This window comes from Chanodichthys erythropterus, chromosome 22 (genome assembly GCF_024489055.1).
Source record: "Chanodichthys erythropterus isolate Z2021 chromosome 22, ASM2448905v1, whole genome shotgun sequence".
In the NCBI taxonomy this organism is placed as follows: Eukaryota; Metazoa; Chordata; class Actinopteri; order Cypriniformes; family Xenocyprididae; genus Chanodichthys; species Chanodichthys erythropterus.
The window spans coordinates 7,191,266-7,217,566 of NC_090242.1; the positions used below are offsets into that span (position 1 = coordinate 7,191,266).

Consider the following 26,301-nt stretch of genomic DNA (forward strand, 5'->3'; position numbering starts at 1 on the left):
GCATGAATAGCTACATCACGCTAAATAAGACAAGTAAAGAAAATGTGGTAGGCTACTTATTAAAAGAATCATGCTTTATTTAAATATATGAAAAAAAAAAAAAAAAAAAAATTGCTGTTAACAGGTTAATATAACATTTCCCATTCCATGACTAGAAAAATAATCGCAATTTACTCTCTGTAAAATGGCGTAATCTGCAGGGTGATGGACAGGGAGGTGGATATAAAGGTTAGTGGTGTTGCCACCCTTCGCGCTGAATGTAGCTAGGCAAATCCTGCGGATTGGGCTGTCTAAGGAGCCGAAAAACTCCCATACTGTCGAGCTTACTTTAATTTTTTCGGGTGTTGACAGAGAGCCTCTCACTCTCCCGCTCGGAATAGAGGGTATGCATCGACGTCACTTTCCCGCCGAAAGCGTGCTCCCTCAGCTGGACTGAGTGGCAAAAGAACCTGCTGCATGACTGGATTTAATAGAGGGAACTGTGAAAACGCGAGTAAAACTAACAAATTACACTACAGGTTGGACTCGAAAGTGTTTCTTACAACTTGTCAAATAAACCTAATCCATGGATATTGACATGCAGCCAGGAGTCGTGTTTCCTGACATTTATATGTGCCCGATTTTGACGGCGGGGAGATACAAAGCAAATCTGCCTGTGAATATTTTGTATAACTACAATATCGGTAGGTTTAAATCCGGGTGATCACTTATATCAATGTTATATCGTCATATTGTCCAGCCCCAAAACATATATAGTTTTATAGTATAGTTTTTGTCAGTGTTGTTTATTGAAAAACACCAAATTATGCAGAATATAAGATGGAAAATATTTAATTGATGAGTTGTCAACACAATATATATTTTACCTCAAAATCCAACAATTTGACAAAATGATAACTGCAAATCCATGTTTCTCTGCCTGGAGTCCAGCTGTTTCTGTGAATTGCAGTGATCCATTTGCTTTTTTCCCTGTTGCTTTCTGCAGTTTTTAAATGTATACCTCAGGGTTTGTGTCAAAGCTATTTGTACAGTCAATCACAAAGCTCTTTCCCATTTTGGATGTGTTTTGTGTGTTTTTCGCGACATTCACGCTGACCCGCTCGCACACCGGACGCGAAGCTCAGCGCCAGTCTTTTGCCACTCAGTGGGTGTGACCGCAGCTGTAACAGTCGACGGTGACGTCACGTGCATACCCTCTATAGCTGCGGGCTGAATCTTCTTCTTGTTTGACAGGTGTCAGCGTTAAGGTGCAATACTGCCACCTGAGAGCTCAACCAGGTACTGGCGCTGGAGTATTTACATGTCATGATATCATAAGCGTCCTATTCATTTTAAATATTGTGGTTATCGTCAATACCGGTATATCTTCACACCCTAAATTAACACAATATCGATATTTCATGCTTTGAATCTCACGGTTATTGTCAATACCGGTATATTGCGACACCCCTAACTTGGGTAAAATATGAGTATCCATTGCAAAACAAAATACAGTACTTTTTGTCCACAAAAGTGTTAAATCCATGAAATATTGACATATTATTCATTGTTTGCATCACATTTCTTCTGAATGATCTGCTCTCCATCATTGTTCTTCAAGAAATAATGCAATCTGAGCAGAGTATGATCGTATCAAACAAACAAATGAGCCCGTGTCCAAAGTATAATTTTTCAAAATAGTGCAGCAGTTTTAGTTATAATATCCAAGCAGTGCTGTTGGAGTTTTATACGCTCCTGGTATTATCATTGTAGTAAATCTCAGGGAAAAAAAACTTTTAGCCAATGCCACGATCGAACAACGTGTGTTCCGTTTATCTTCCGCATGCAAGCACATGTACACAGACGCACATCAGTCTCAACTATTAATGCAAGCCATATTTTATAATTGTATAAAATAATCAAGAAAAAAGCACAAATACGGCTGAGATGCCAAATTCAGCGGCTGGAATTAGCTGAGGTAACATAACAGCTCACAGACAGCAGCGGCAATCTACCTGTCACTCAAGTGACCACGCCCTTAATTATGCAGAACTTTAAGGCTTAATATAATTTAAAGCAGAACTAAGTAACTTTTTTTACCTTCATAAATAGTTTTCTAAGTCCTTACGATGGTTAATTGACTTGTAGTGGTGTGTTTGAGGCGTGCACTTACCCCCTCTGGCACGTCTATGCCAGAAAACAGCACTTGCAACTTAAAGGGATAGTTCACCCCAAAATGAAAATTTGAGGTTTATCTGCTTACCCCCAGTGCATCCAAGATGTAGGTGACATTTTTTCTTCAGTCGATCACAAATGATGATTTTTAACTGCAACCGCTGCCCTCTGTCATTCAAATAATTGCAGTAGATGGGAACTTCATCTATAAGAGTGAATAAACCTTGCTTAGACAAATCCAAATGAAACCCTGCGGCTCGTGACGACACATTAATGTCCTAAGACACGAAACGATCGGTTTGTGTGAGAAACCGAAAAGTATTTATATCATTTTTTACCTCTAATACACCACTATGTCCACTCCGTTCATGACTCCTTTAGTGATGTCTGATCGCGCTCTGTCAATGGCAGTGATGTCTGACACTCATTGAAGTATATGCGCGAGACATCACTGCCGTTGACAGAGCGCGATCAGACATCACTAAAGGAGTCATGAACAGAGTGGACATAGTGGTGTATTAGAGGTAAAAAATGATATAAATACTTTTCGGTTTCTCTCACAAACCGATCGTTTCGTGTCTTAGGACATCAATGTGTCGTCACGAGCCGCAGGGTTTCATTTGGATTTGTCTAAGCAAGGTTTATTCACTCTTATAGATGCAGTTCACATCTACTGCAATTATTTGAATGACAGAGGGCAGCGGTTGCAGTTAAAAATCATCATTTGTGATCGACTGAAGAAAAAATGTCACCTACATCTTGGATGCACTGGGGGTAAGCAGATAAACATCAAATTTTCATTTTTGGGTGAACTATCCCTTTAAGCTGCATCAACCCAACACAATCTCGCCTCATGTTCACGTTCACGCGAGAGTGACAAAATGCTTTACGGTAATTCAAAAACAATGTATATATTATGACTTTATAAGACAATTTCGAAGAATTGCCCACCTCCATCGAGTGTACTGTATTTGCAAATTACCCACCTCCTCTTTCTTGTACTGTATTTGCAAAACTACTGTGCTGGTGAGCGTTGTAGTCGTTGTAGGAGTATTTATGACAGTGTGATTCACTGAAGGAAACTGTAGGGGGAGCTTCGCAAATCTTACTTAGCTTTAAACGGATGAGTTATAAAAAAATTCAACCCCTCAAGAGTTGTCATGAAGGGCAAAATTAGCAGTATTGACCAAAACCACAATATGAACCAACCTGTAAACATGTTTTTTTTTCTGCTGTAAACTTGGCCGTTTTAACATTGGACTCAATGAGATTCTGCTCTCTCGGCCAGTTGATGAATTGCAGTTTAAGTCACTTCCGTATTGGCTTCACGAGATACTGGGGGAGGTTGTCGCTTGGTTTTAACCATAAATGCTCATCTTGAACTAGCTCTCTTCTTCTTCTCTATTAGAATTCCAGCAGTGTAGACACTGCTAAGTGTATTACTGCCCTCCACAGGTCAAAGTTTGAACTAATTGATATATACTTGCACTAGCATATTGTATATGACAATTTAGTTCAAACTTTGAACTGTGGAGGGCAATAATACACTTAGCAGCGTCTACACTGCTGGAATTCTAATAGAGAAGAAGAAGAGAGCTAGTTCAAGATTTATGGTTAAAATGTAAACATTGAACACTGAAGTCCACTATATGAAGAAAAATCCTGGAATGTTTTCATCAAAAACCTTAATTTCTTTTCGACTGAACAGAGATAGACATGGACATATTGGACATGGGGGTGCGTAAATTATCAGGAAATTTTAATTTGAAAGTGAACTAATCCTTTAACATCTACAGTATTACAGAAATCTGTGCTGCTGATGTTTTTAATTTAATGCAAAAAAACTTGTAAAAGATGGAAATCCAAAAACTGTCCCAATCACCCTTAATTCACCCTAACTTTTTTTTTTTTTTAAACAAGGATGCAAACAGGTAAGGCGGAAAAAGGTGAGAACATATCATGGGGCGGGGCATGCTTCGCAATAAATTTTGCTTTACATGTTAATTTGTAGTTTCTTTAAGGGATTTTTTTACATTTATTTTTAATATGGTATATATCCAAAACTGTAATGCAGGATATTTAAGACAATATTGGCTGATTAGACGACAATACTGAGCTAAACTGCAAACTGTTTGCCCTCTCTCTCTTCACCGTTCCCAACATCTCAGATCTCAAATACATAAAATATTCTTCTTTAAAGACATTAGTTTTTAAAGTAAGTGTAAAAACACTTTCTCATTGGATCAATGCAAATCCCATAAGTGACCTATTTTTATCTTAAAGGGTCATGAAACCCCCCTGTTTTACCCTGGTCGTTCACACCTCTGACTTGGAAAAACTCTGTGAAAATGGGCGTGTAAAGCTCTGGAAAAGTGGGAGTGTAGAGGGGGAGAAGAGGGGATAGAACAACAAATGAAACACAGACATACAACACACTCATTATACAGAATAATGAATATTAATATATGAGCAGGGAGAAAATGTATATCAAAATAACAATCGTATTTTTCACGTGTTCGTATTCAAACTCCAGTTCAGACCGCATCGCGAGCAAAATACAAACAACACACGTGCTGCTGTGCTGAGGGAAACAGCCTATGATCATTAATGAATACCTTTAGTGTTTTCAGTGATGTGCAGCCTATACATATCTGTTTACATCTAAAAAAAAAAAAGTGTTTTGGGGTTTCATGACCCTTTAAAATGGGGAGTTTGCATCTATGTTTAAAGCACTTTACAGACTGAAAATAAAGCTTGAAAGAATAATTTAAGTTCTTTCGCCGTGTCTGATGAAATCATGTTACACCCAAAACCATGAGACAAAAAAAAATTAGAAAATGCCCAGATGACAGCCTACTGTTAAAACCGTCCATCTCAGTCAGTTCATTCTCTGCAAGAATAGAAACACAAACAATAATAAACAATAATATAAAAGTGAATGTTAATTTTAAGAACTTTAAGGATATTTTATATTACACTTAAATGGAAATAAATCACAGTGTTAAAAGCTTGCATTAGGAGTCTTACCAACAGAACAAGTTTATTTAGCGTGAGTTTTGCGACGTTATTCGATATTCGCAAATATAAAGATGGGACTGTATCTAAAGTTACATCTGACATTGGTATGCACGTTTCTAACTTCAATAACATTTGAAGAGAATAATTTACAGTCATAAGACCAACTGTACAGTGATCATCTGTGTCAGCTATGACGCACAAGTTTTTTTGATATTAATTAAAATAAACTGTCAAATCATATGTAAAAATTGCTATTTTTCACTACTGAATATGGGCTCAAACATAAATGTCATAATTTAAAGCTCAATAACATTTGAAGGAAATAATTTACAGTCAAAACTAGCATGCTATGATGCACACATATTTTTTGATATAGTAGTGAAAATAGCAATTTTTACATATGATTTGACAGTGTATTTCAGTAAATATCACAAATATGAAAGGTTTGCATCATAGCTGACATGTTGATGAACACTTTTCAGTTGGTTTTATGACTGTAAATTATTCTCTTCAAATGTTATTGAAGTTAGAAACGTGCATACCAATGTCGGGTGTAACTTTAGAGACGGTCCCGATATTTTCGAATATCAAACGTCAAAACAACTTTATGCCAGTTGTGAAGTTACCTCATTTTCAAGGATGTAGAAAGCCAGAATGACGCTGAAGACTGGTGTTTCCGTTATCTGTCGCTTCTGGGATTTCGAGAGGACGGCAGAAAGAGAACTGACAAGACGCGTTTCTCATGTTAGTTCGGATAAATTCGGCTCAGGAGGACGGGAGGATTCAGCAAATGGTACAGCAGCGAACTTGATAACGCTCGCTCTACTCCAGTTAAACACCACTCTGCCTCTTTTCGTTTTCATTTAAAAGGTTTTCAACATGAATACCACACAAATGTGGTTCAGGGAACGTTCATTGATACCTGACTGCCTCTTCTTCTTCTTCTTCTTCTTCTTCGTTAGTTTTTTGGCGCGTTGCATCCTGTGTGCATATCGCCACCTACTTTTGCTGTTATGCAGTCATGATTTATTATATTAAATTCCTTCCTTGTTTTTGCTCTCATCTAATTTTTCACATATACTTGCATATCTAATTAAATATTTATTGATGCTCTATCCTATTCCTTCTTCCCAGGAACCACCTGACGCTGCGTGTTCAGCTCCTCCAGTCTAAATCCGTGTTCTCCTAAGATCCAGTATAGACTAGAGCATCCACGTTCTATATTTAAATCCTTTCACTTAGCCCAGTAGTATATATATATTTTATTAATATCCTGTATCCAACTCTATCTCTATTAAAATCATATCCTAATAAATATTCTAAATCCTTATTTACCTTTCCTTTTTTGTTTAAAAATGATATTAATTCCTTCCTTTCTTCATCATACCTTTTACAATCATATATTACATGCTCCACTGTTTCTTTCTTCCCACAATTCTCACACAGACCAGTCTCATGTATTCCAGTTATAAACAATGAAGCATTCAATCCTGTATGTCCAAGTCTCATCCTAGTAATTATTACCTCTTCTTTCCTATTTCTACCACTTATATTTCTTTTAGTATTTACCATTTTTTTAATATTATATAAATGCCTTCCCTTATTATCAGTATTCCATTTTTCCTGCCATTCTTTATTAATATTTTCCTTAATAATAGTTTTAACTTCAGCTTTACTTAAAGGAACATTAAAATCTATGACTTCCCTTTTTAAAGCATTTTTTGCTAATTCATCAGCAGATTCATTACCAGCTATTCCTACATGTGCTGGCACCCAACAAAATCCAACTATCACTCCTTTACTTTGAATCCGCCACAATAATGTAAATATTTCACACAAAAGATCTTCTCTAGAAGAATGATGAGTTGATAGCGATGTTAAAACTGAAGCAGAGTCAGAGCATATCACTACTCTGTCTGGATTTACTTCCTCTACCCATGTTAATCCTATTATAATAGCAATCATTTCAACAGAATATATTGACAAATTAGATGTTAATCTTTTAGTTATGGATATTTTAAAATCTGGAATATACACTCCTACTCCTGTAGTACCTGTTTTGGGGTCTTTGGATCCATCCGTATAAATGTGCATACTTGCATAAAATCTTTCCTGAATATACTTATTTACATTATATTTAATCTTACCTATTTCCTCCCATTCCCTTTTCTTCTCTAGGATCTCTAAATCAATTTTAATATCAGGAATTATCCATGTTGGGACCTCTCCCCACACAGGTGATACACTACATTCTATATTTGAAATCTGATATTTCTCTGCTAACTGATGTATATTCCATCCATATCCTCTCCCTTTGTTGTTGTATTCCCAGCAATTATTTAAAACATCTTTAGCTATATGTTTTCCAGTATAACTCTTTAAAGCTGACATATATACCAAAGACAATTTAGCTCTCCTTAAACTCAATGGCATTTCATTAGTCTCTACTAATAGGGCATTGACTGATGTTGTTTTAGATGCTCCTAAGCATATTCGAAGAGCTCTATATTGGATCCTATCTAATCTTCTTAATACTGTTTCTGCTGCTGAACCATAGATCATGCATCCATAATCAATTACAGATCTTATCAAGGCTTGATATATTGTTAACATTGAATCTCTTTCAGCTCCCCATTCTTTTCCCGCTACTGCCCTCATTACATTTAAAATCCTCCTGCATTTTTTATCCATTTCCTCAACATGTTTATTCCAGGTACATCTCCCATCTAACCACATTCCAAGATACTTAAAAACCTTTACTTGTTCTAATGACTTACCATACAATAAAAGATCAATATTTTTAGCAACTTTTTTCTTACTAAATAGCATAAAACATGACTTACTTGTTGACATTTTAAAACTCCATTCTATACTCCATTTTTCCACCTTTTTAATAGCTGTTTGCATATTTGATATCACTTGAGATATATTTCGACCTCTCTTCCAAATAGCCCCATCATCAGCATATAAAGCACAACCCACACCATATCCTAAATTATCAAAAATATCATTAATCATAATGTTAAAAAGAATTGGACTTATAACACTACCTTGTGGAATACCATTTTCTGCTTTAAAAACTGATGACTGACATGCTCCTACTTGTACAATAAATGATCGTTCAAATAAAAACTGAGATAACCAATTATACATTTTACCATTTATTCCTATCCTTGATGCTTTAATTAACAACCCTTCTCTCCATACTGTATCATACGCTTTTTCTATATCAAAATATACTGCTGCCATAATTTCTTTCATTTTAATTGCCTTCTCTATTTCATTACTAACTTTAATTAATGCATCCATTGTTGATCTTTTATTTCTGAATCCACACTGATATTTACATAATTTACCCTTCTTTTCTAGTTCATAAGACAGTCTATGAACTATAATTTTTTCCATTATTTTATTTTTTTTGTAATGCAATTTTCAATTCTGTAATTGTAAACTCTGAATCCATACAACTATTGTTACTATTTTTCTTCTTCATTATCTCTGGATTTTTGTCTAAAATATCCCTTCTTCTTAACTCATATTCTTTTCCCAATTCTATTTTATGTGCTTTTTCTAAAACCTTACCTAAAATGTTTGCTTTACTTATATCTGTTACTGCCACTGTATCCTCTTCAATTAAAACTGGAATTTGAGTTGTCTTTCTCCCTCTCCCACTCATATTTCTTAACATATTCCATATTTTATCCATAGGAGTATCTTTTCCTATAGTAGAACAAAAATCTCTCCATCCTTCTCTCTTAGCATTTTTAATTATTCTTCTTACATTAGCTCTTGCTTTCTTATACTCTATCAAATTACCCATACTCATATTTTTCCTAAGTTGTTTAAATGCCTTATTTCTTTCTTTTATTGCTATACTACACCCTTCCTTCCACCATGGAATATTTTTATTTTTTTTCCCTGCAATTCTTTGTGGTATATATATAGTTGCCGCTTCCATTATTAAATTAGTAATTGAGTTGCAGAATATTTCTACTGAATCTTCTACCACTGTATCCTTGTATGTTTCACAATACTTGGAAAATGAATTCCAATCTGCTTTCTCATAAATCCATTTTCTTTGCAGAAAACACTCTGTATTACAACTATTTACATTTATTCTACAAACAATTGGGAAATGATCACTTCCAACTGTGCTCTCACTACTTACTTTCCATTCACATATTTCAGCCATTCCATTTGATAATAGTGTTAAATCAATACTTGATACTGTATTCTCTTTTATATTAAACCTAGTGCCTTCTCCTGTGTTTAAACATACTAAACCTCTATCATCCATAAATTGTTCTATTATTTCCCCATTGTGATCTATATTTTTACTCCCCCACAACCAATTATGAGCATTAAAATCACCACACCATAATTCCTTACTTCTTTTTCCAATTTTTTCAAACAAATTAATTGAAATCTTCTTACATGGATTATAAAAATTATAAATTACAATGGATTCTTCTCTTAAATACACTTCAACCATGACACATTCAATATCCTTGATCTCATTTAATTCTCTATATATAGTTCCTTCTTTTATAAATGTTACTACCCCTCCTCCTTGTTTCCCCACTCTGTCCTTTCGAATAGATGAATACCCTGGTAATATAAACTGCAAATTTGGCTTGAGCCATGACTCTTGTACACAAATAATATTTGGCTTACATTCTAAATCAAATACACATTTTTTGAATTCTTGACCGTTTGCTACAAGGCTCCTTGCATTCCACTGAATTATATTTATCACCATTAATCTACTCCGATACCTGGGAAGCTTCTACGGTTATTGATCGAGTAAGAATCTCATGTATCATATTTGCTGAGATCCCAGAGATCCCTAGAAATTCTGAAGCAGCTTCTAGAATTGTTTTGATCTTAGCTGATCTACTTGGCAACATAGCAGTGACATTAATTACCTTTACAATAAAGGCTAGAAAGTTCTCTTTTGTCATAATTAGTGCATTCTCTTTAGTATCACACTGATGTTTACATTCCATCTCCTTTGTTTTTCCTATTTCTATATTCCTTGAATCTTGTTTGTTTTTTTCTCTTACCTCTTCTCTTCTGTCTTTACTTCCACAACTCTTCACTGCTTCAGCATAAGTGACTTTGTGCTCAGCCTTATATTTTTGGACTTCTCTTGCTTTAATTTGTACCTCACATCCTCCATATGCAGCACTATGAGGACCACCACAGTTACAGCATTTTAGTCCATTTACCTCCGTACATTTGTCAAATTCGTGTTCTCCTCCACATTTTACACATCTTATTTTTCCCCTACACACTGCAGCCACATGCCCAATTCGTTGACACTTAAAACATCTTAATGGCATTGGGACATACACTCGTACTGGATAGCTAATATATCCCAATTTTACCTTTTCAGGCATTTTCCCTTCAAATGTTAACAAGATACTCTCACTTTCCTGTCGTTGTCCTTCCTTGGTCTTATACAGTCTTCTCACATTAATCACTTTACCTCCTTTCATATTTTCATGAATTTCATCAGTGGTTATATATGTTGGGATTCCATATATTACCCCCTTTTCAGCCTTAGCTACTCCAATCTCTTTGGTTGTGATCTTTTCCCCATTCATTTCTTTCATTTTGAGTAGTTTGTTTTTCTGCCCAACATCTTTCACTATAATCAGAACTCTCCCTTGTTCTAAACATTTAGCCAAAACAACTGATCCAATGATTTTATCAATCGCTTTAGATAATCCTATTGGATGCAAGTGCTTTCCTGAGCTCTTTTCAAATGTCAACATTACTTTGAAACCATTCTCCTCAGTTTTTTGCACAATTTGTTCTCTTGAATTTTCCTGACTTGCTTTGGTCTTTCTTTTAGTCGTGTCCTGTATAGTTACCACCATGTCCCCACTATCTTCCTGGTCCTTAGAAGATTTCTTGCGTTTTGAATTTTTCATCCTTGAATATACCTCCGTGAATTCTGCCCTGTCCTCCATTATCGATTCTTCAGAATCTTCGTCCATGACTGCACAACAGCAAACTTTTGTTCTCTGTTCTGCCTTACAGAACTTTCGGGTTTTCCTCGCTTGTTGTTTACGTTTAATCTAACACGCCGTACCACTCGTTCCTTTGCCAGTCTCACTTTCTGCCTCTTCTTCTTCTTCTTGTGACGTTTATAGGCGGTGTGCAAACCAACTTTTGATGCATTACCGCCACCAACTGAACTGGAGTGATAATGGGAAGGATTTATATATATATATATATATATATATATATATATATATATATATATATATATATATGTATCTACATCCATATATACCTATATATACACATATACATACATACACACATATATCTTTAAAAAAACGTATACTCTCCTGAAATTTCCTGTATCTATTATATATCTTATTATCATTCTTCTGAATTTTCTATTGCCTAATATCAGTTCTAATGTCATATTATTTGCCCCTTCTGTTTGTATCTTTGTTTCCAGCATTGGTCTCTCTTTACTATATGCTCTACACTGTAATAAAATATGCTCCACTGTTTCAATTTCACCACAAAATCTACAAAACCCACAAGTTTCCATTTAAAGACGAATGTCCTAATCATAATCGTGTTATTATTACTTCTTATCTTTTAAAGTCACTTCATTAATTTGTAATCCTACTTTCTTGAGGATTCTTAGGACCTGTCCTCTCCATATCCCATTTTTGTTGCCAAGATTTAATAACAGCTTGCTTTATAATTATCTTTGCTTCTGCTTTACTAATTTTTACATCAATTGCTACATTATTTTTATTCAATGATCTTTTAGCATGTTTATCTGCCATTTAATTTCCATCTATTCCAACATGTGCTGGGACCCATAAAAATGACATTTTTGATTGACCCGATTTAATACCTGGCTGCTTCCATAAAGGAGGCTGAACAAAAACACATCCGGGGATTTCGGCTAGATTTGAACTTTTAATAGGTTATTTGCAATCACATGGTTCTGTTGACGCGCAAAGTTCGGGTGGAGGACAAGAAGTGAAAATAAGAATGGAAGAGATGGAGAAAAGTCAGTAATGTGCTGGTTTAGACAGGTTTAAACAGAAAATCACAACATATGTTGGACATAATTATTATGTTCTGAAGAGGAGCGATTTTCTACTGATTTGCAAAAATTTGACTGCCATCGAGGCGGAAGATATAGTGAATCTAAACCTTTTTTGAGTAATGGACCCACATCATATTTGGAACCATCATCAAGGATCCCATAAGATTACTGAGGGAGGGGTACTGAACAAAAAGTAAAAGCAAGATAAGGGATTAAGATGGGATTTTCCAGTTATCCTGGCTGAATTTAGCCCTGACTCAGTTGCATGAAAGTGAATTAAGCAAAATTAAGCTAACAACCAGTCTAAGATTAATCCTAGTGATTTATCTGTTAGTTCTGCTGTCAATCCTACTAGAAATTAATGTGTTTTACAGTCACTCCATGGCCTTATGTAAATATGTTGCATCATTTTAATGATCCTGCATTAAAATATTAGATATAGTGTCATTCATGTAAGTATGCCTACTGTTATTTTACTGTTATTATGAAGACTGCTGTCAGAGGTTATATTATTGCAGTTTGTTTTGATTAAGCCTATCCTTTAATAAAGGATAATGTATGTCACTCTTTTATGTGTACATGTTTTTTATTTGGCATTGGTTACTGTTACAACAGAGATGGCTCGGAGACAGATGTAAAAGCAAGTATGGTATATTTATTGATATCAGCAGAGCAATGGTGAGTAAATGGCAATTTGAAGTAGAAGAATGGATGGAATAATGATACTGTCCTTTTGTTGATTGTAGAATATGGAGAGATGAACATGCTGGAGACTGGAGACGAGGAACACTCACACACAGTTAGAGAAGCACACGAGGAATACAGGAGACACTGGAGACGTGGGAGGTGGAACCTGACGTGTGTGACAGTACCCCCCCTTCCACGGCCCGCTCCTGAGGGCCGAGGACCCCGACGTCATGATGGTCGTCCTCTTGGGCGTGGGGCAGGTCTGTCAGGGTGGCTGATGTGGAAGTCTTGCAGCAGATTGGGATCGAGGATATCGTTTCTAGGGACCCATGAGCGCTTCTCGGGGCCATAGCCTTCCCAGTCTACCAGATATTCCAGAAGACCACCACGGCGCCGGGAGTCCAGTATCTCGCGAACCTCGTATGCAGCTCCGTCATCCAGGATGAGTGGAAGGGGGGGCTCGGCGGCTGCCACGTCAGGTTCTGTGGAGGGAGAAACAGAAGGGTGGTGAGGTTTCAGGGGTGATACATGAAGGGTTGGATGAATCTTATACTCAGGTGGGAGTTGCAGACAATAAGTGACGGGGGTTGATCTGCCTGGTGATGGTGAATGGGCCAATGAAGCGAGGACTCAGCTTCTTGCAGGGCAGACGCATCCTGATGTCCTTGGTTGACAGCCAGACCTTCTGCCCCGGTTGATAGGAAGGAGCGTTGGAGCGCCGAAGGTGTGCTGTCATTCTGCGTCTGCGCAGGGCTCTCTGCAGTTGGTGGTGAGCTGAGTCCCATACCCTCTCGCTCTCCCGGAACCAGTAGTCCACTGATGGCATGTTGGAGGGTTCCCCGTCCCAGGGGAACAGAGGGGGTTGGTAGCCGAGTACGCATTGGAAGGGTGTTAGTCCTGTGGATGGCTGTCAAAGAGAGTTTTGGGCGTACTCGGCCCAACCCAGATACTGGCTCCAGGAGTCCTGGTGGCCGCGACAGAAGGTACGCAGGAAGCAGCCGATCTCCTGGATCCTACGTTCCGTCTGCCCGTTCGTCTGAGGATGGTATCCGGATGACAGGCTGACGGTCACACCCAGGAGGGATAAGAAGGCCTTCCAGACTCGGGAAATGAATCGGGGCCCTCTGTCTGATACAATATCTTCGGGGATTCCATAATATCGAAAAATGTGATTGAACATGAGTTCAGCTGTGGTTAGGGCAGTAGGTAGACCCTTCAGGGGGATCAAACGGCAGGCCCTGGAAAATCAGTCTACTACCACAAGTACACATGTGTGGCCATCCGAGGCTGGGAGATCTGTGATGAAATCCACTCCCAGGTGTGACCACGGTCGCTCAGGAACGGGCAGAGGATTGAGCTTGCTGGCTGGCAGATGACGAGGGCTCTTGGAGATGGCGCACTCCCTGCAGCCCTGCATGTACCTTCTGACATCCCTGGCCATGTTGGGCCACCAGAAGCGCTCCTTAAGCAGCGAGAGGGTCTCATTGACCCCCGGGTGGCCGGTGCCAAGTGATGAGTGAGCTGCGTGGATGAGTGGAGTGCGTCGTGCTCGGGTAATGTATTGGTGGTCTGGAGGACACCCCGGCGGAGCGTAGGAGGCGGCATTGGAGGAGGGAATAGTCTCTTCAGACCACTGGATAGGACTCACAAAGATAGACTTTGTGAGGATGGTCTCAGGGGTTTCGTTTTTCTCATCAGGAGTGTGGAGACGGGATAAGGCGTCCGCCTTAATGTTTTTGGAGCCTGGGCGATAGGAGATAGTAAAATCGAACCTGGAGAAGAACAAGGTTCAGCGGGCTTGACGAAGCTTTAGTCTTTTGGCAGCTTCGAGATATTCTAGGTTCTTATGGTCGGTTAGAACTTGGAACGGATGGTTAGCTCCCTCCAACCAATGCCTCCATTCCTCCAGGGCAAGCTTGACGGCCAGGAGCTCACGGTCACCGACAGGTTCCCCTGTTGCTGTGAAAGCATCGCTTGTGGTGGAAGCGTCCACCTCCACGACGAATGGCAGGTCAGGATCAGGGTGGACGAGGAGGGGAGCGGTGGTGAAGGCACTCTTGAGGGTTTCGAAGGCGTTGATGGCATCTTCGGACCAGGACAGAGACTTGGGCTAGTGACGGAGGAGATTGGTTAGTGGGTGGACGATGGAGCTGTAGTTTTTTATGAAGCGACGGTAGAAATTGGCGAAGCCGAGGAATCTTTGGAGTTCTTTGATGGTTGTGGGAATGGGCTAGGATTTGATGGCTTCTACCTTCCCCTCGTCCATCCGGATGCCACTGTGATCAATTATATACCCCAGGAAGTGGACAGAGGGTTGGTGAAAGGAGCATTTTTCTGCCTTGAGGAATAGGTGGAATTGCCGTAAGCGTTGGAGGACCTCCGCAACGTGGTGGCGATGTTCGGCCATTCTCCGGGAGTATATTAGAATGTCATCTATGGACACTAGTACAAACTTGTGGAGGAACTCCCGGAGCACCTCATGAATGAAATCCTGGAATACGGAGGGGGCGTTGACAAGTCCATAGGGCATGACCAGATATTCATAATGGCCGGTGGGCGTGACAAAGGCGGTCTTCCACTTGTCCCCCTCGCGTATCCGGGTGAGGTTGTACGCGCTGCAGAGGTCCAGCTTGGTGAACACAGTGGCACCGCGGAGATGTTCCAGGGCTGCTGGGACGAGGGGAAGTGGATACCGGAACTTGACTGTGATCTTGTTTAAAGAGCGATAATCAATACAGGGCCACAAGCCTCCATCCTTTTTTGCCACGAAGAAGAAGCTTGAGGCAGCAGGGGAAGTAGACGGGCGGATGTATCCTTGGTTAAGGGCCTCTTCAATATATTCCTCCATGGCCTTCTCCTCCGGCACAGACAGGGGGTAGATCCTTCCCCTAGGCACTGGCTCACCCGGTAACAAATCGATTGCACAGTCCCATGGCCGGTGTGGAGGAAGCTTGGAGGCTCGTTGCGGGCAGAAGACGTCGCTGAAGGGGGCGTAACAGGTTGGGATGTCCACAGAGCGTTTCTCAATGGGGCTTTCAATGGATGTAGTACAGATGGAGATATTCTTGGAACAAGGAGACTTGAGAACAGGAAACTTGGAGAAGCAATTGCGGTTGCATCTCCAGGACCAACTCACATTGCAGGAGGAATCCGCTGCAATCCTCCGCCGGCTTGGCCATGGGACTGGCGTGAATCGCAGGTGGAGGAGTGGAAGAAGTGGATGCGGAAGCGGCAGCAGGTGATGGTGACGGTGGTTGTGGGATGAGTGCTCGGCGCAATGCGTCCACGAGCTCTTGAAACGGGTCCGCTTCACTCATGCTGATATCATGCTGGTTGTTATGGTCCGGTCTTCTGTTACAACAGAGATGGCTCGGAGACAGATGTAAAAGCAAGTATGGTATATTTATTGATATTAGCAGAGCAATGGAGAGTAAATGGCAATTCGAAGTAGAAGAATGGATGATGGAATAATGATACTGTCCTTTTGTTGATTGTAGAATATGGAGAGATGAACAAGCTGGAGACTGGAGACGAGGACCACTCACACACAGTTGGAGAAGCACACGAGGAATACAGGAAACACTGGAGATGTTGGAAGCAGGTACGTAGCAAGTAGGAGTCCTTGAGGTAAGCAGTACACATTTGATAGCAGTACAAACGAGACCGGACAGTGACTGTGTGTGAGTGTGGGGTTTTTGAGGTGGTGGTGATTGCGGAGATGATGATGTGCAGGTGGCGGTGATTAATAGTCTGGTGATTGAGTGCGTGGGTATTGGAGGGAGGTGGAACCTGACGAGTCTGTGACAGTAACACATGTGTTTATCTTTCCAAATTCTAGTTCCACTTCACCGGATCAATAATTATGTAGTGTAATGTACTGGACATTCATGAAAAGGTGGGAGACCACAATGTTTCAATCTTTCATCACTTGTCAGGAGCTTTAGAGAGAAAAAATAACAATGATTAATATATTGTGTTACAATCATGGTTTAGTGTAAATACGAGCCTTTTTTAAATGCTAAAATCAGCACAAAATATGTCAGTAGTTTTTTCATCAATCCAGTCACTTACCAGCCTGCAAAATGTTCTTGACATGTTTGCTCTTTAAGAAGGATAGATAGATAAGAGAGATAAAATAGATAAACGATTAGATAGATTAAAAAAATGGATCAGAATATCAGATTGTAGATTAGATAAAATCAATTAGAAAAAAAAACTAAATAAAAGAGATGAGAGCAGATAGATGAGATTGATTAAATACACAGATAAAATAAACTACAACTGTTAATTTGTGAAAATGACAAGAAACTCCTTAATTATGATGGTTTCAGTGGAGCACTGGTTATTTGGAGCATGTTATTATCTTATATCTATAATTGTTCAGTTAGGTACACTGTAAGACATTTTATAATTTATTTATGTATTTTTTGAAAAACAGAAAAGGTACTGGTAATTTTCTGCCAAGACATTACCTGTTAAGTTGTGACCCTAAAACACAAAATGCCATGTGTAATTTAAAACACAGGTAAAATACCTGTGAAAAATTAGCATGGATAATTCCTTCATATTGTGTCCTATTTTTACAGAATTTTCTTAGAGTGTAACACAAGACTAACCAATACACTGCTTAAAACTATAATTGCTCAAAATCTGTTACTGCACATATTTTTTTTTATGTGTATAGTACGCAAAAACGCGGTTTTGTGTCATGGCTACGTGATGATGTCACCACACAATAACATCACAACATCATTTAGCAACTTTTAGCAACAAATCGACCCGCATTTAGCAACTTCCTCTGAAAATGAGTTGGCAAAACTGATTAAATGTTTCACCTCTTCATATGTTTCCATTAGAAGCTGTTACTCATAGGTTAATCCATTTTTGCATCATTCTGTGATCGATCCTCTGGTCTGTTTAAGAATGCCATAAATGTGCACTTATCCCAACTATCTCACATACTCATCCTGGCTTAGCTAACGTGCAACAGACTAAGCTAGGATGTGCTGATTAAACTAGTCCAAGCTGCACTTTATCTATTATTCTGGCTTTCTTAATTAAAATCAGGTCACGTCCAGCTTGTTTACTTTGAACCAGAAGACACTCCCAATTTTGACGCAAGGCCTCATGGGGTATAGGAAACGTAAACGAAAAAAACAATAAGAAAGTCTTGTCTAAAAGTTGTGTAAGCTTCTTATTGGTTAAAACTGAATGGAGATTATCTCGTATTTTTCGATGCCTATGCTCAACATAGATTGTCAGCATTGAAATTCTCTTTACAGGCTTCACTCTTTCATAGATATCACGTTTACTACATTTAAACAATGTTTTATTCAATTTGCACATGACGTCACGGGGTGGCGTGAAATTTAGATGGAGAAAAATGTAAGAAATTGACTGAAAAATTCGCTTGTACTACTGCGTCTGTAGTCGGGAGGAGCCGAGTTAGATAATGCTTGTGTGTAGCGACCTGCTCCTGCATCGCATATGTACTGCAAACAGAGTTTGTGTGAACCTTCCGTTAGGTGCCTTGCTCAAGAGCACCTCAGCCATTTCTTACCGGTACTGAGAATCAAACCCACAACCTTTGGGTTACCAGTCTGACGCTCTAACCATTAGGCCACGACCAACATAAACATACTGCAATAGAGGGCGGCACGGTGGCTCAGTGTCTAATGTCTGCAGTGTTGTTTCAAATAAAGAGAGATGAGGATCTAAATGCAAACAGTTTATTCCACATCTGCACAGTAATCCACAAACAAGCATGACATGAGTCCAAGCAAAGAAGCGTACTGCCAGTACCGCCCGTGTGTACCGCCACAGCAAGACATGAATACATTTCAACATAAAAGTCCCGAACTCAAACACCAACTGAGTTCATTACACTCAGTGAGTAGAGCTGTTGCCTCACAGCAAAAAGGAGTCATTTCTGTGTTCCTTTTCTTTCTGACTTAGAAGGACATCAAAGGAATAAAGAGAGAGACTACATAATATTAATTAACTTCTCTATGTAGTAATAATAGACCTACTCTAAGCTTGAGCTCAGATACATTTAGATGTTGATGTGTTTAATAGACAGTGTCTTGGTCTCCTGGATATTGATATTTTGTTATTTATTTGTTCAAGCACTGAAGGTGAATAGGATTCCTAATGAATTTATGATACTAACTGGAAGATAAAGGCTGTGATATTAATGTTGTCCTGGGAGCCACAGGATAAGGAATCTCTTCAACCTAATGTTTTTCTATCAGTTTCCATCAAATAAATGCAGTGATCTAGACATTTGGGATAATGTACGTACACAAGTCAACTAAATATATAACACTGTTCTAATGGTTTTGGATATTTTAATCCAAAAATCCTACATATTGTGCCTTTAAGATAAATGCTTCTGGTAAAGTTTTGAGCTGCAAATTATATCACATTAATTTGAAACTGACCTGATATCCTATGACATGCGATTCATCTCAATCTATATGTTGAATAGGAGTCCACACTTACATATATTATGGCAATTCATATATATTTTACATATTGTACAATTCGTACAACCTCACTCACAAGAATTTGTATGATTTTTCAAAAAGCATCACCAGAAGGACCACCCCTAACCCTGCCCCTAAACCTACCCATCACTGGGTCATACGAGTGAGGTTGTACGAATTCTTACGAATTAACCACCTTGTAAATTATGTATGAATTGCATGCTGTGATATTGTGATATTGTCACATGTCTTGTTATGACAGGCTAAACTGTGTTCTAATCTGTGTTTCTCATAAGTCGTCATAGTTAGGTAAAATTCCATAGCGGTGAATGAGAGAATACATTAAATATATTTTTTATGTTCCCATGTGCTCAAATAGCAAAAGAAAAACTCAACAACAGTGTTTTCACAACTTTTAAAAAGATGAAAAAATAGAGATAACGGCAGTCAGAAGAGAGATGACATTTTCACCGTCACTCCCACAGCCGCTGTATTAGAAACACCCTCACAGCAGTGTTAACTATTTTTTTTGTAATTTGATGCAAAAATAATATACCTACATTTAAAAAAAAATAAAAAAGAAAATATCAAAAGTTGCAGTTGTTCACACAGATGCGGTGTGTCTGCAGCAGTGCTGCATACGTTGATTTAAAGTGACAGCGCATTGTTCACATAAAAATAAACATGGATTGACACAAAAAATTTAGCAATTTCACCATAAATGCATATAATTAAACTCTGCTGTGTTTCACAGTCAACATATGGCTTTTTGCCCAAAGTAAAGCAAGGAAAACAACAATGAATGGCTTTCATCTTTGTGGAAGTGGAAAAACAAGTTCTTTATAAAAACAAGTCTTTATACAAGTTTCTTGTATAAAGATTTAAATGCAAAAGAAAAGGCTTGTTTTTGGCAATTGTAAGTTTTAATTTAAAATGTTTGTGATTTTATGTTTGAGAATTGTCCAGTTTTCCATGTTTTCACTGTTATATTGTATCTTATTATTATTATTATTATTATTAATATGAAAGAGTACTGAATCTCCTGATCAAAACACAGGCAAAACGGAGCAGAAACAAGCAATGAAATAATAGTTTATGCAAGTTGTAGTCTTTGGAGGGAAAAAAACATTTTCTCAGCTTTTTGTTCAAATGTTGCTATTTTTCATTAAACTTATCCACATTAAAGTGATGATAAAAAAGAAAGCATGAAGCTGCAATAGATTTTAATTATAAAAACAGTGGCGGTAGTTGGCAATTTTTTTTAAAGAAACACTTGCGAGGAAAAAGTTTTAAAAAATTTGTGTAAACCACAGAAGAAAGTCATACAGGTTTGAAATTAGTGTGTAAATTACATTTTTTTCATTTTTTTGGTGTACTGTTCCTGGACGTGATACCCCACCTTCTCCTAGTTTGTGTTTTAGTCTCAATACTGTGAAATCAAAACACATGAATTGCAGATTCTAATACGGCTCTTCTAAAAGACACCAACAGTGAAGTCTCTTGGTGTAGCCTGGATTCTTCCAAGTTTTTATTCATTATCCAACATCAAATGGACTTTTTCATTCCTTCCCACAGTCGCCTTTGGCTTGCACACTAGAGGACTAGAGATATTTTGTAAAATGCCTTTCGTTAAACTAGAGATGGGTGACAAAAATCTTGAAAACCAAAATTTTAAACCGTTATTAATACATATTTATGTGTGGCAGTGATAAACATCGTCAAATAGTAAACAGGCTTGTCAGTACACCAAATTGTTATAAATCATATAAAACCTTACAGATTAATAATTCTCCATGTCGTCACATAAAATCTCATATACTATATACAATATTTTCAGCATGCATACATACAATAATCTCACATGGTCACACTATAAAGCAAATATCAAATGTTTGATAGGTTATATTGTCTTCACATATAAACTACAATCATTCAGCTCTAAACTGTTACATGCAATTAAGCATTAATATAAAACTCTGTAAAGAGGTTTTGAAACAATATGTACTGTGAAACGCAATATACAAATAAATTGATAGATGATTATTACTATTACAACACACCTAAATGATTTTAGATATTCTTGGTTGATATCTTTATTCCCATCCACAGCTCTAGGTAAAGATGCTGCTTTGGCAGTTTTCTCCTAGTTATCAAGCTGGACCATTAGTCCCAAAACCAGGGCCTTAGAAAGAGAGAGAGAGACAAGAGATAAAACAATAAAACATGTAGAAATAAATACACAAAGCTGAGCAGTAGGTTAGATCCACACTGCACACTGAAAGGCTGGATTCTGGAATCCACTGATGCTTCAATATATATATTTTAAGTTATTAACCGACATTCTTTCTATTAAATTATTTGAATGACTTCTTCAACGCATGTTAAAGCATTTCTTTTCCTTTTCAAACACTAGAAAATAATTTTGAATATTGTCTGTACTTCTCACTGAGAGATAAGAACATCTGATTAGTATGTTTGGGGAAAGTTTCCTGCTCAGAGCAGAGCTCAGATCAACTTCAGCTTTGAAGAAGCTGTGAAACGTGTATCTGTGTATGTGCACTAAGTGTTCTGTGCAGGTCCTTTGTACTGGATAAAATGGCACTATGCTTGAGACCAGCAGACGCCATGTCATGACTATCTGTCCATGTGTGGAAGATTACCAAATTTGTCTATTTTTCTTAGCCAATCAGAATCATTCAACCTGAAGTAATGACGTAGTTAGTAGACTCTTATTAGAGTATAATTATTGTGGAAATGTGAATGTACGCAGAGCGGCCTACGAACTCCTTGTGAGTTTAAGCTAGCTTCTGTTGATGAAACTGCAAACTATTCTTAAACATTTTTTTTTTTAAACTCTGACTCCGGGGGGCATATTACAGAAAGATCTTAACTTGAGAATCCTATCTTACCTGTTTGGTAACCATCATTTCAGTTAGGAACTCATTTAGGACAAAAGCTATCACAGAATGACATTTCTTAAGAGCATAATCGTATCTTAACTATGGATAGGAAACGAGTATTACAGAAGCGTCCTAACTCGACAAAAAAATACTAAAAGCTGTCTTTACTTTAGGACAACCCCACTTGTGTCCTAACTTCAAACCTATTTGAAATCCAATGGTAAAAATCACAGTGTAAAAGCCCCTTCGAGAATGCCGTTACATTTATTAATTATACAAAACAAAGAGGAGTGACGTTCAATAGTGGAGAGACTTTTGGAGGACCCAGAAGATGTGCTGCAATTTAATGATAAAATATTTCCTTATCTTCGAGAGTGAGCGAAGGTGAAAACTTGCTGAATAAAACAGGCTTTAAGTGTGACGAGCAGGGCAGGCAAGAGCCGTGAGAGAATGGCCCGCCCTGCTCGTCACATTAACTTTACCTTTTCAACGAAACTTTGAGTCTGTGCCGCATTGGAATTAAAAGCGCACTGTTGTTTCTCCATTTTGATTTTAGGTTGACCTCAGCATAGATATATACACTAGATGTCGCCATGGGGTTCTAAACATGTGTCAAAACCGCCACCATCTTGGAACAGGGGTCTTGTCATAGGACACAGTTAACTTTGTGTGCAACTGATTCCGGGCAAGATGGCAGACCGGGTGCGTTGTATGTCTTGAGCTCTCTAGGCCTGTCCCAGATTCTATGAATATTTCGCCGTCAAAGCAGAGCTGATGCAACGTGTCTTAGAGCTTGAACGATACAAACGCTGGTTGAATCTTCTGATTCGTGGACTAAAAGAAAAGAAAGGTGAAGATATACATGAAGCGGTCGCTGATTTACTGGTGAAAATCTCCTCTTTATGGTCCTTGAACATCAACCACATTGTTGACTCAGTTCATCGTACAGGGAGACGTGAAGAAAACAAAACAAGGCACATCATCATTCAGCTTACTCAGAGATTACACCAAGATGCGCTGTAGAGAATGACCAAGGATCACGCGATTTGCAAAGAGCTACGTATCAGCTTCATCGAAGACCTCTGCAAAGCTGATAGAGAAACCCGAGCTGCTCTGTGGCCAAAGATAAAAGAAGCAAGAGATGCTGGAAAGCGTGCATATTACAGAAGTGGTGCTGCATGGATACATCAACAGACAGAGAATTTCTTGAGCACACAAGGTACATGATTAAGGGCCTTGTGTTTAAGGTTTGAAAAGGCCTTTTGACTTGAACTTTCCAAGATAAGTCCAAGATATGTTTGAATGTTTTATCTGCATTTGTTGCTTATTGTAGGGACCATGCCTGTTTGGGCTTCTTTGTTGATTATCTTCAAGTCTGTTGCACATTTACTGGCGGTTGCTAGTTGTTTGTTATGAATATTTTTTTTTCTTGCATTTCACTTAATGCTAGGGGCTTAAGAGAGAACACCTTTTCGACTTTTGTAAGGGCGAAAAAGCACATTTTGTTGCAAAAAACGCATTCAAAACCAGAGGATAAACCAATGGGAGACAAAATTATATTTGATCATGGGTCCACAAGATCAGCAGGTGTAGCTATTTTGTTTTGTAACTCACCTGGTGTAGTAGTGACATCTAGATTTAGCAACAATGGTCACTGGCTAATTTGTGTCCTGAATATGGATGATCGCTTCTTTATTCTGATCAATATTTATGGTTATAATAATGTAATTAAAGCTGCAAGCAGCGATGAAAGGGCCCCCGCACCCGAGCTAACCGCCACCCGTTGGCATCAGGAAAACAGTGAACAGTGGGTGGCATGGATGCAAGCGAGTAAATACAGGAGAAATATAGCCAAGTAATTTCAAAGTGCCACACTTCCTGCTGCCAACAGGTGGCACTTTGACCGTAACCGAATATTGCCATGTAGATGTCCTCAGGCCAGGACTATTATCAAACATGTGAAGTTTGGAGCAGATCTGACATTGTATGCCTGACTTACTAGAACTTCCTGTTTCTTGGCTTTAATAGCATACATTAGCACTTAGCCAAGTGTTTCATGATTTAACATATTTCTAGTATGTTTGGTACATCATGGCATATTAAAATGTTTTTCTGAGAGTGAACTAAAGTGTAAAGCATACCATTTCCTGTTGCCAGCAGGTGGCGCTATGACTAACTGAATATTGTCAAATAGATGTCTTTAGGCCAGGACTCTCATCACACATGTGAAGTTTGGAGCAGATCGGACATTGTATGCTTGAGTTACAACAGCTTCCTCTTTCATGGCGAAACATCAGAATTTGTCAGTCCGCCACGGACACGCCCTTTAACGAAAACTCAAGATCTTTGCAATTAAATGTCGTTAAGCCCTTAAGATTAGACTGACCATATATGATGTTGTTATTATTAAATGTCTTTGAGGAGTTAATCACAGTGTAAAACATGCCATTTCCTGTTGCTGGCAGGTGGCACTATGACTGCAACTGAATATTGGCATATAGATGTCTTCAGGCCAGGACTCTAATAAAACTTGTGAAGTTTGGGGCAGATCCAACATTGTATGCCTGAGTTACAACCAAGATTGCTATAGTTTTGGATTTTTCATTAGTTTTTTTTATTTTATTTCGTTGTGACTTTTTGTTTTCAAATTCAGTTTAGTTTTTAAAGTGGGTTTGCTAGTTTAGTTTAGTTTTTATTAGTTTTAGTGTTAGTTTTAGTCTTTTTTTGTAATTTGGGTTATTTGTCAGGGGCAAGATTCAAAATGGTCAGAAAAAGTATTGTGAAATAATATAACTTAAAAACATGATACAATTTTAGAAAATATTCATTCAAAAATAAAACCAGTACATAAAATGTACATATGGGAACAAACATGTAAACAGTCTCAACACTCTGCAGTAAGTGCAAAATGTGTAAGTGACATGTGCCAGTAGAAACCTATAGAGCCAACAGACTAAAGAAGACATACATGAACCACATGTATTTAACCCATTTTTGAACAACAACAAGACATTTCTGTCAGATTGTCAGGGAGCTCAATCTGAGAAAAGAACATGACAAATAACAAATAATAAATAAAAAAAAAAAAAAAAAAAAAAACTTTAAATACAGCGGCGGTAGAAATTGGCGAAATCTAGGAAACGTTGGAGTTCTTTGATGGTTGTGGGAATGGGCCAAGATTTGATGACTTCTACCTTCCCCTCGTCCATCCGGATGCCACTGTGATCTATGATGTATCCTAGGAAGTGGACTGAGGGCTGGTGAAAGGAGCACTTTTCTGCCTTGAGGAATAGATGGAATTGCCGTAAGCGTTGGGAGGACCTCCGCAACGTGGTGGCGTTGTTCGGCCAGGCTCCGGGAGTATATAAGGATGTCATCTATGTACACCAGTACAAACTTGTGGAGGAATTTCCGGAGCACGTCATGAATGAAATCCTGGAATACGGAGGGGGCGTTGACCAGGCCATACGGCATGACCAAGTATTCGTAATGGCCGGTGGGCGTAATGAAGGCGGTCTTCCACTCGTCCCCCTCGCGTATCCGGCCGCTGGGACGAGGGGAAGTGGATACCGGAACTTGACTGTGATTTTGTTAAGGGAGCGATAATCGATACAGGGCCGCAAGCCTCCGTCCTTTTTTGCCACGAAGAAGAAGCTTGAGGCAGCAGGGGAAGTAGACGGGCGGATGTATCCTTGGTTAAGGGCCTCTTCGATATATTCCTCCATGGCCTTCTCCTCCGGCACTGACAGGGGGTAGATCCTTCCCCTAGGCACTGGCTCACCCGGTAACAGATCAATGGCACAGTCCCATGGCCGGTGTGGAGGTAGCGTGGAGGCTTGTTGCGGGCAGAAGATGCCACTGAAGGGGGCGTAACAGGATGGAATGTCCACAGAACGTTTCTCTACGGGGCTTTCGATGGAAGTTGTGCAGATGGAGATCTTCTTGGAACGTGGAGATTTGAGAACTGGAAACT

General features: G+C 38.7%; 1 protein-coding gene across 1 annotated transcript in view; it reads right to left on the bottom strand.

Annotated features, from left to right (window-relative positions):
- LOC137012194 (NACHT, LRR and PYD domains-containing protein 1 homolog) overlaps nucleotides 1-6,478 on the bottom strand; it is a 33,805-nt gene extending 27,327 nt beyond the window's left edge. The window contains exons 1-2 of the mRNA XM_067375333.1: nucleotides 5,799-6,478; nucleotides 5,012-5,044 (exon numbers count right to left, since the gene is read on the bottom strand). Coding sequence (XP_067231434.1) covers nucleotides 5,012-5,027 — 16 coding nt within the window. The 5' untranslated portion in view covers nucleotides 5,028-5,044; nucleotides 5,799-6,478. The remainder of the gene's footprint in view (nucleotides 1-5,011; nucleotides 5,045-5,798) is intronic.
- Nucleotides 6,479-26,301: the final 19,823 nt, after the last annotated feature.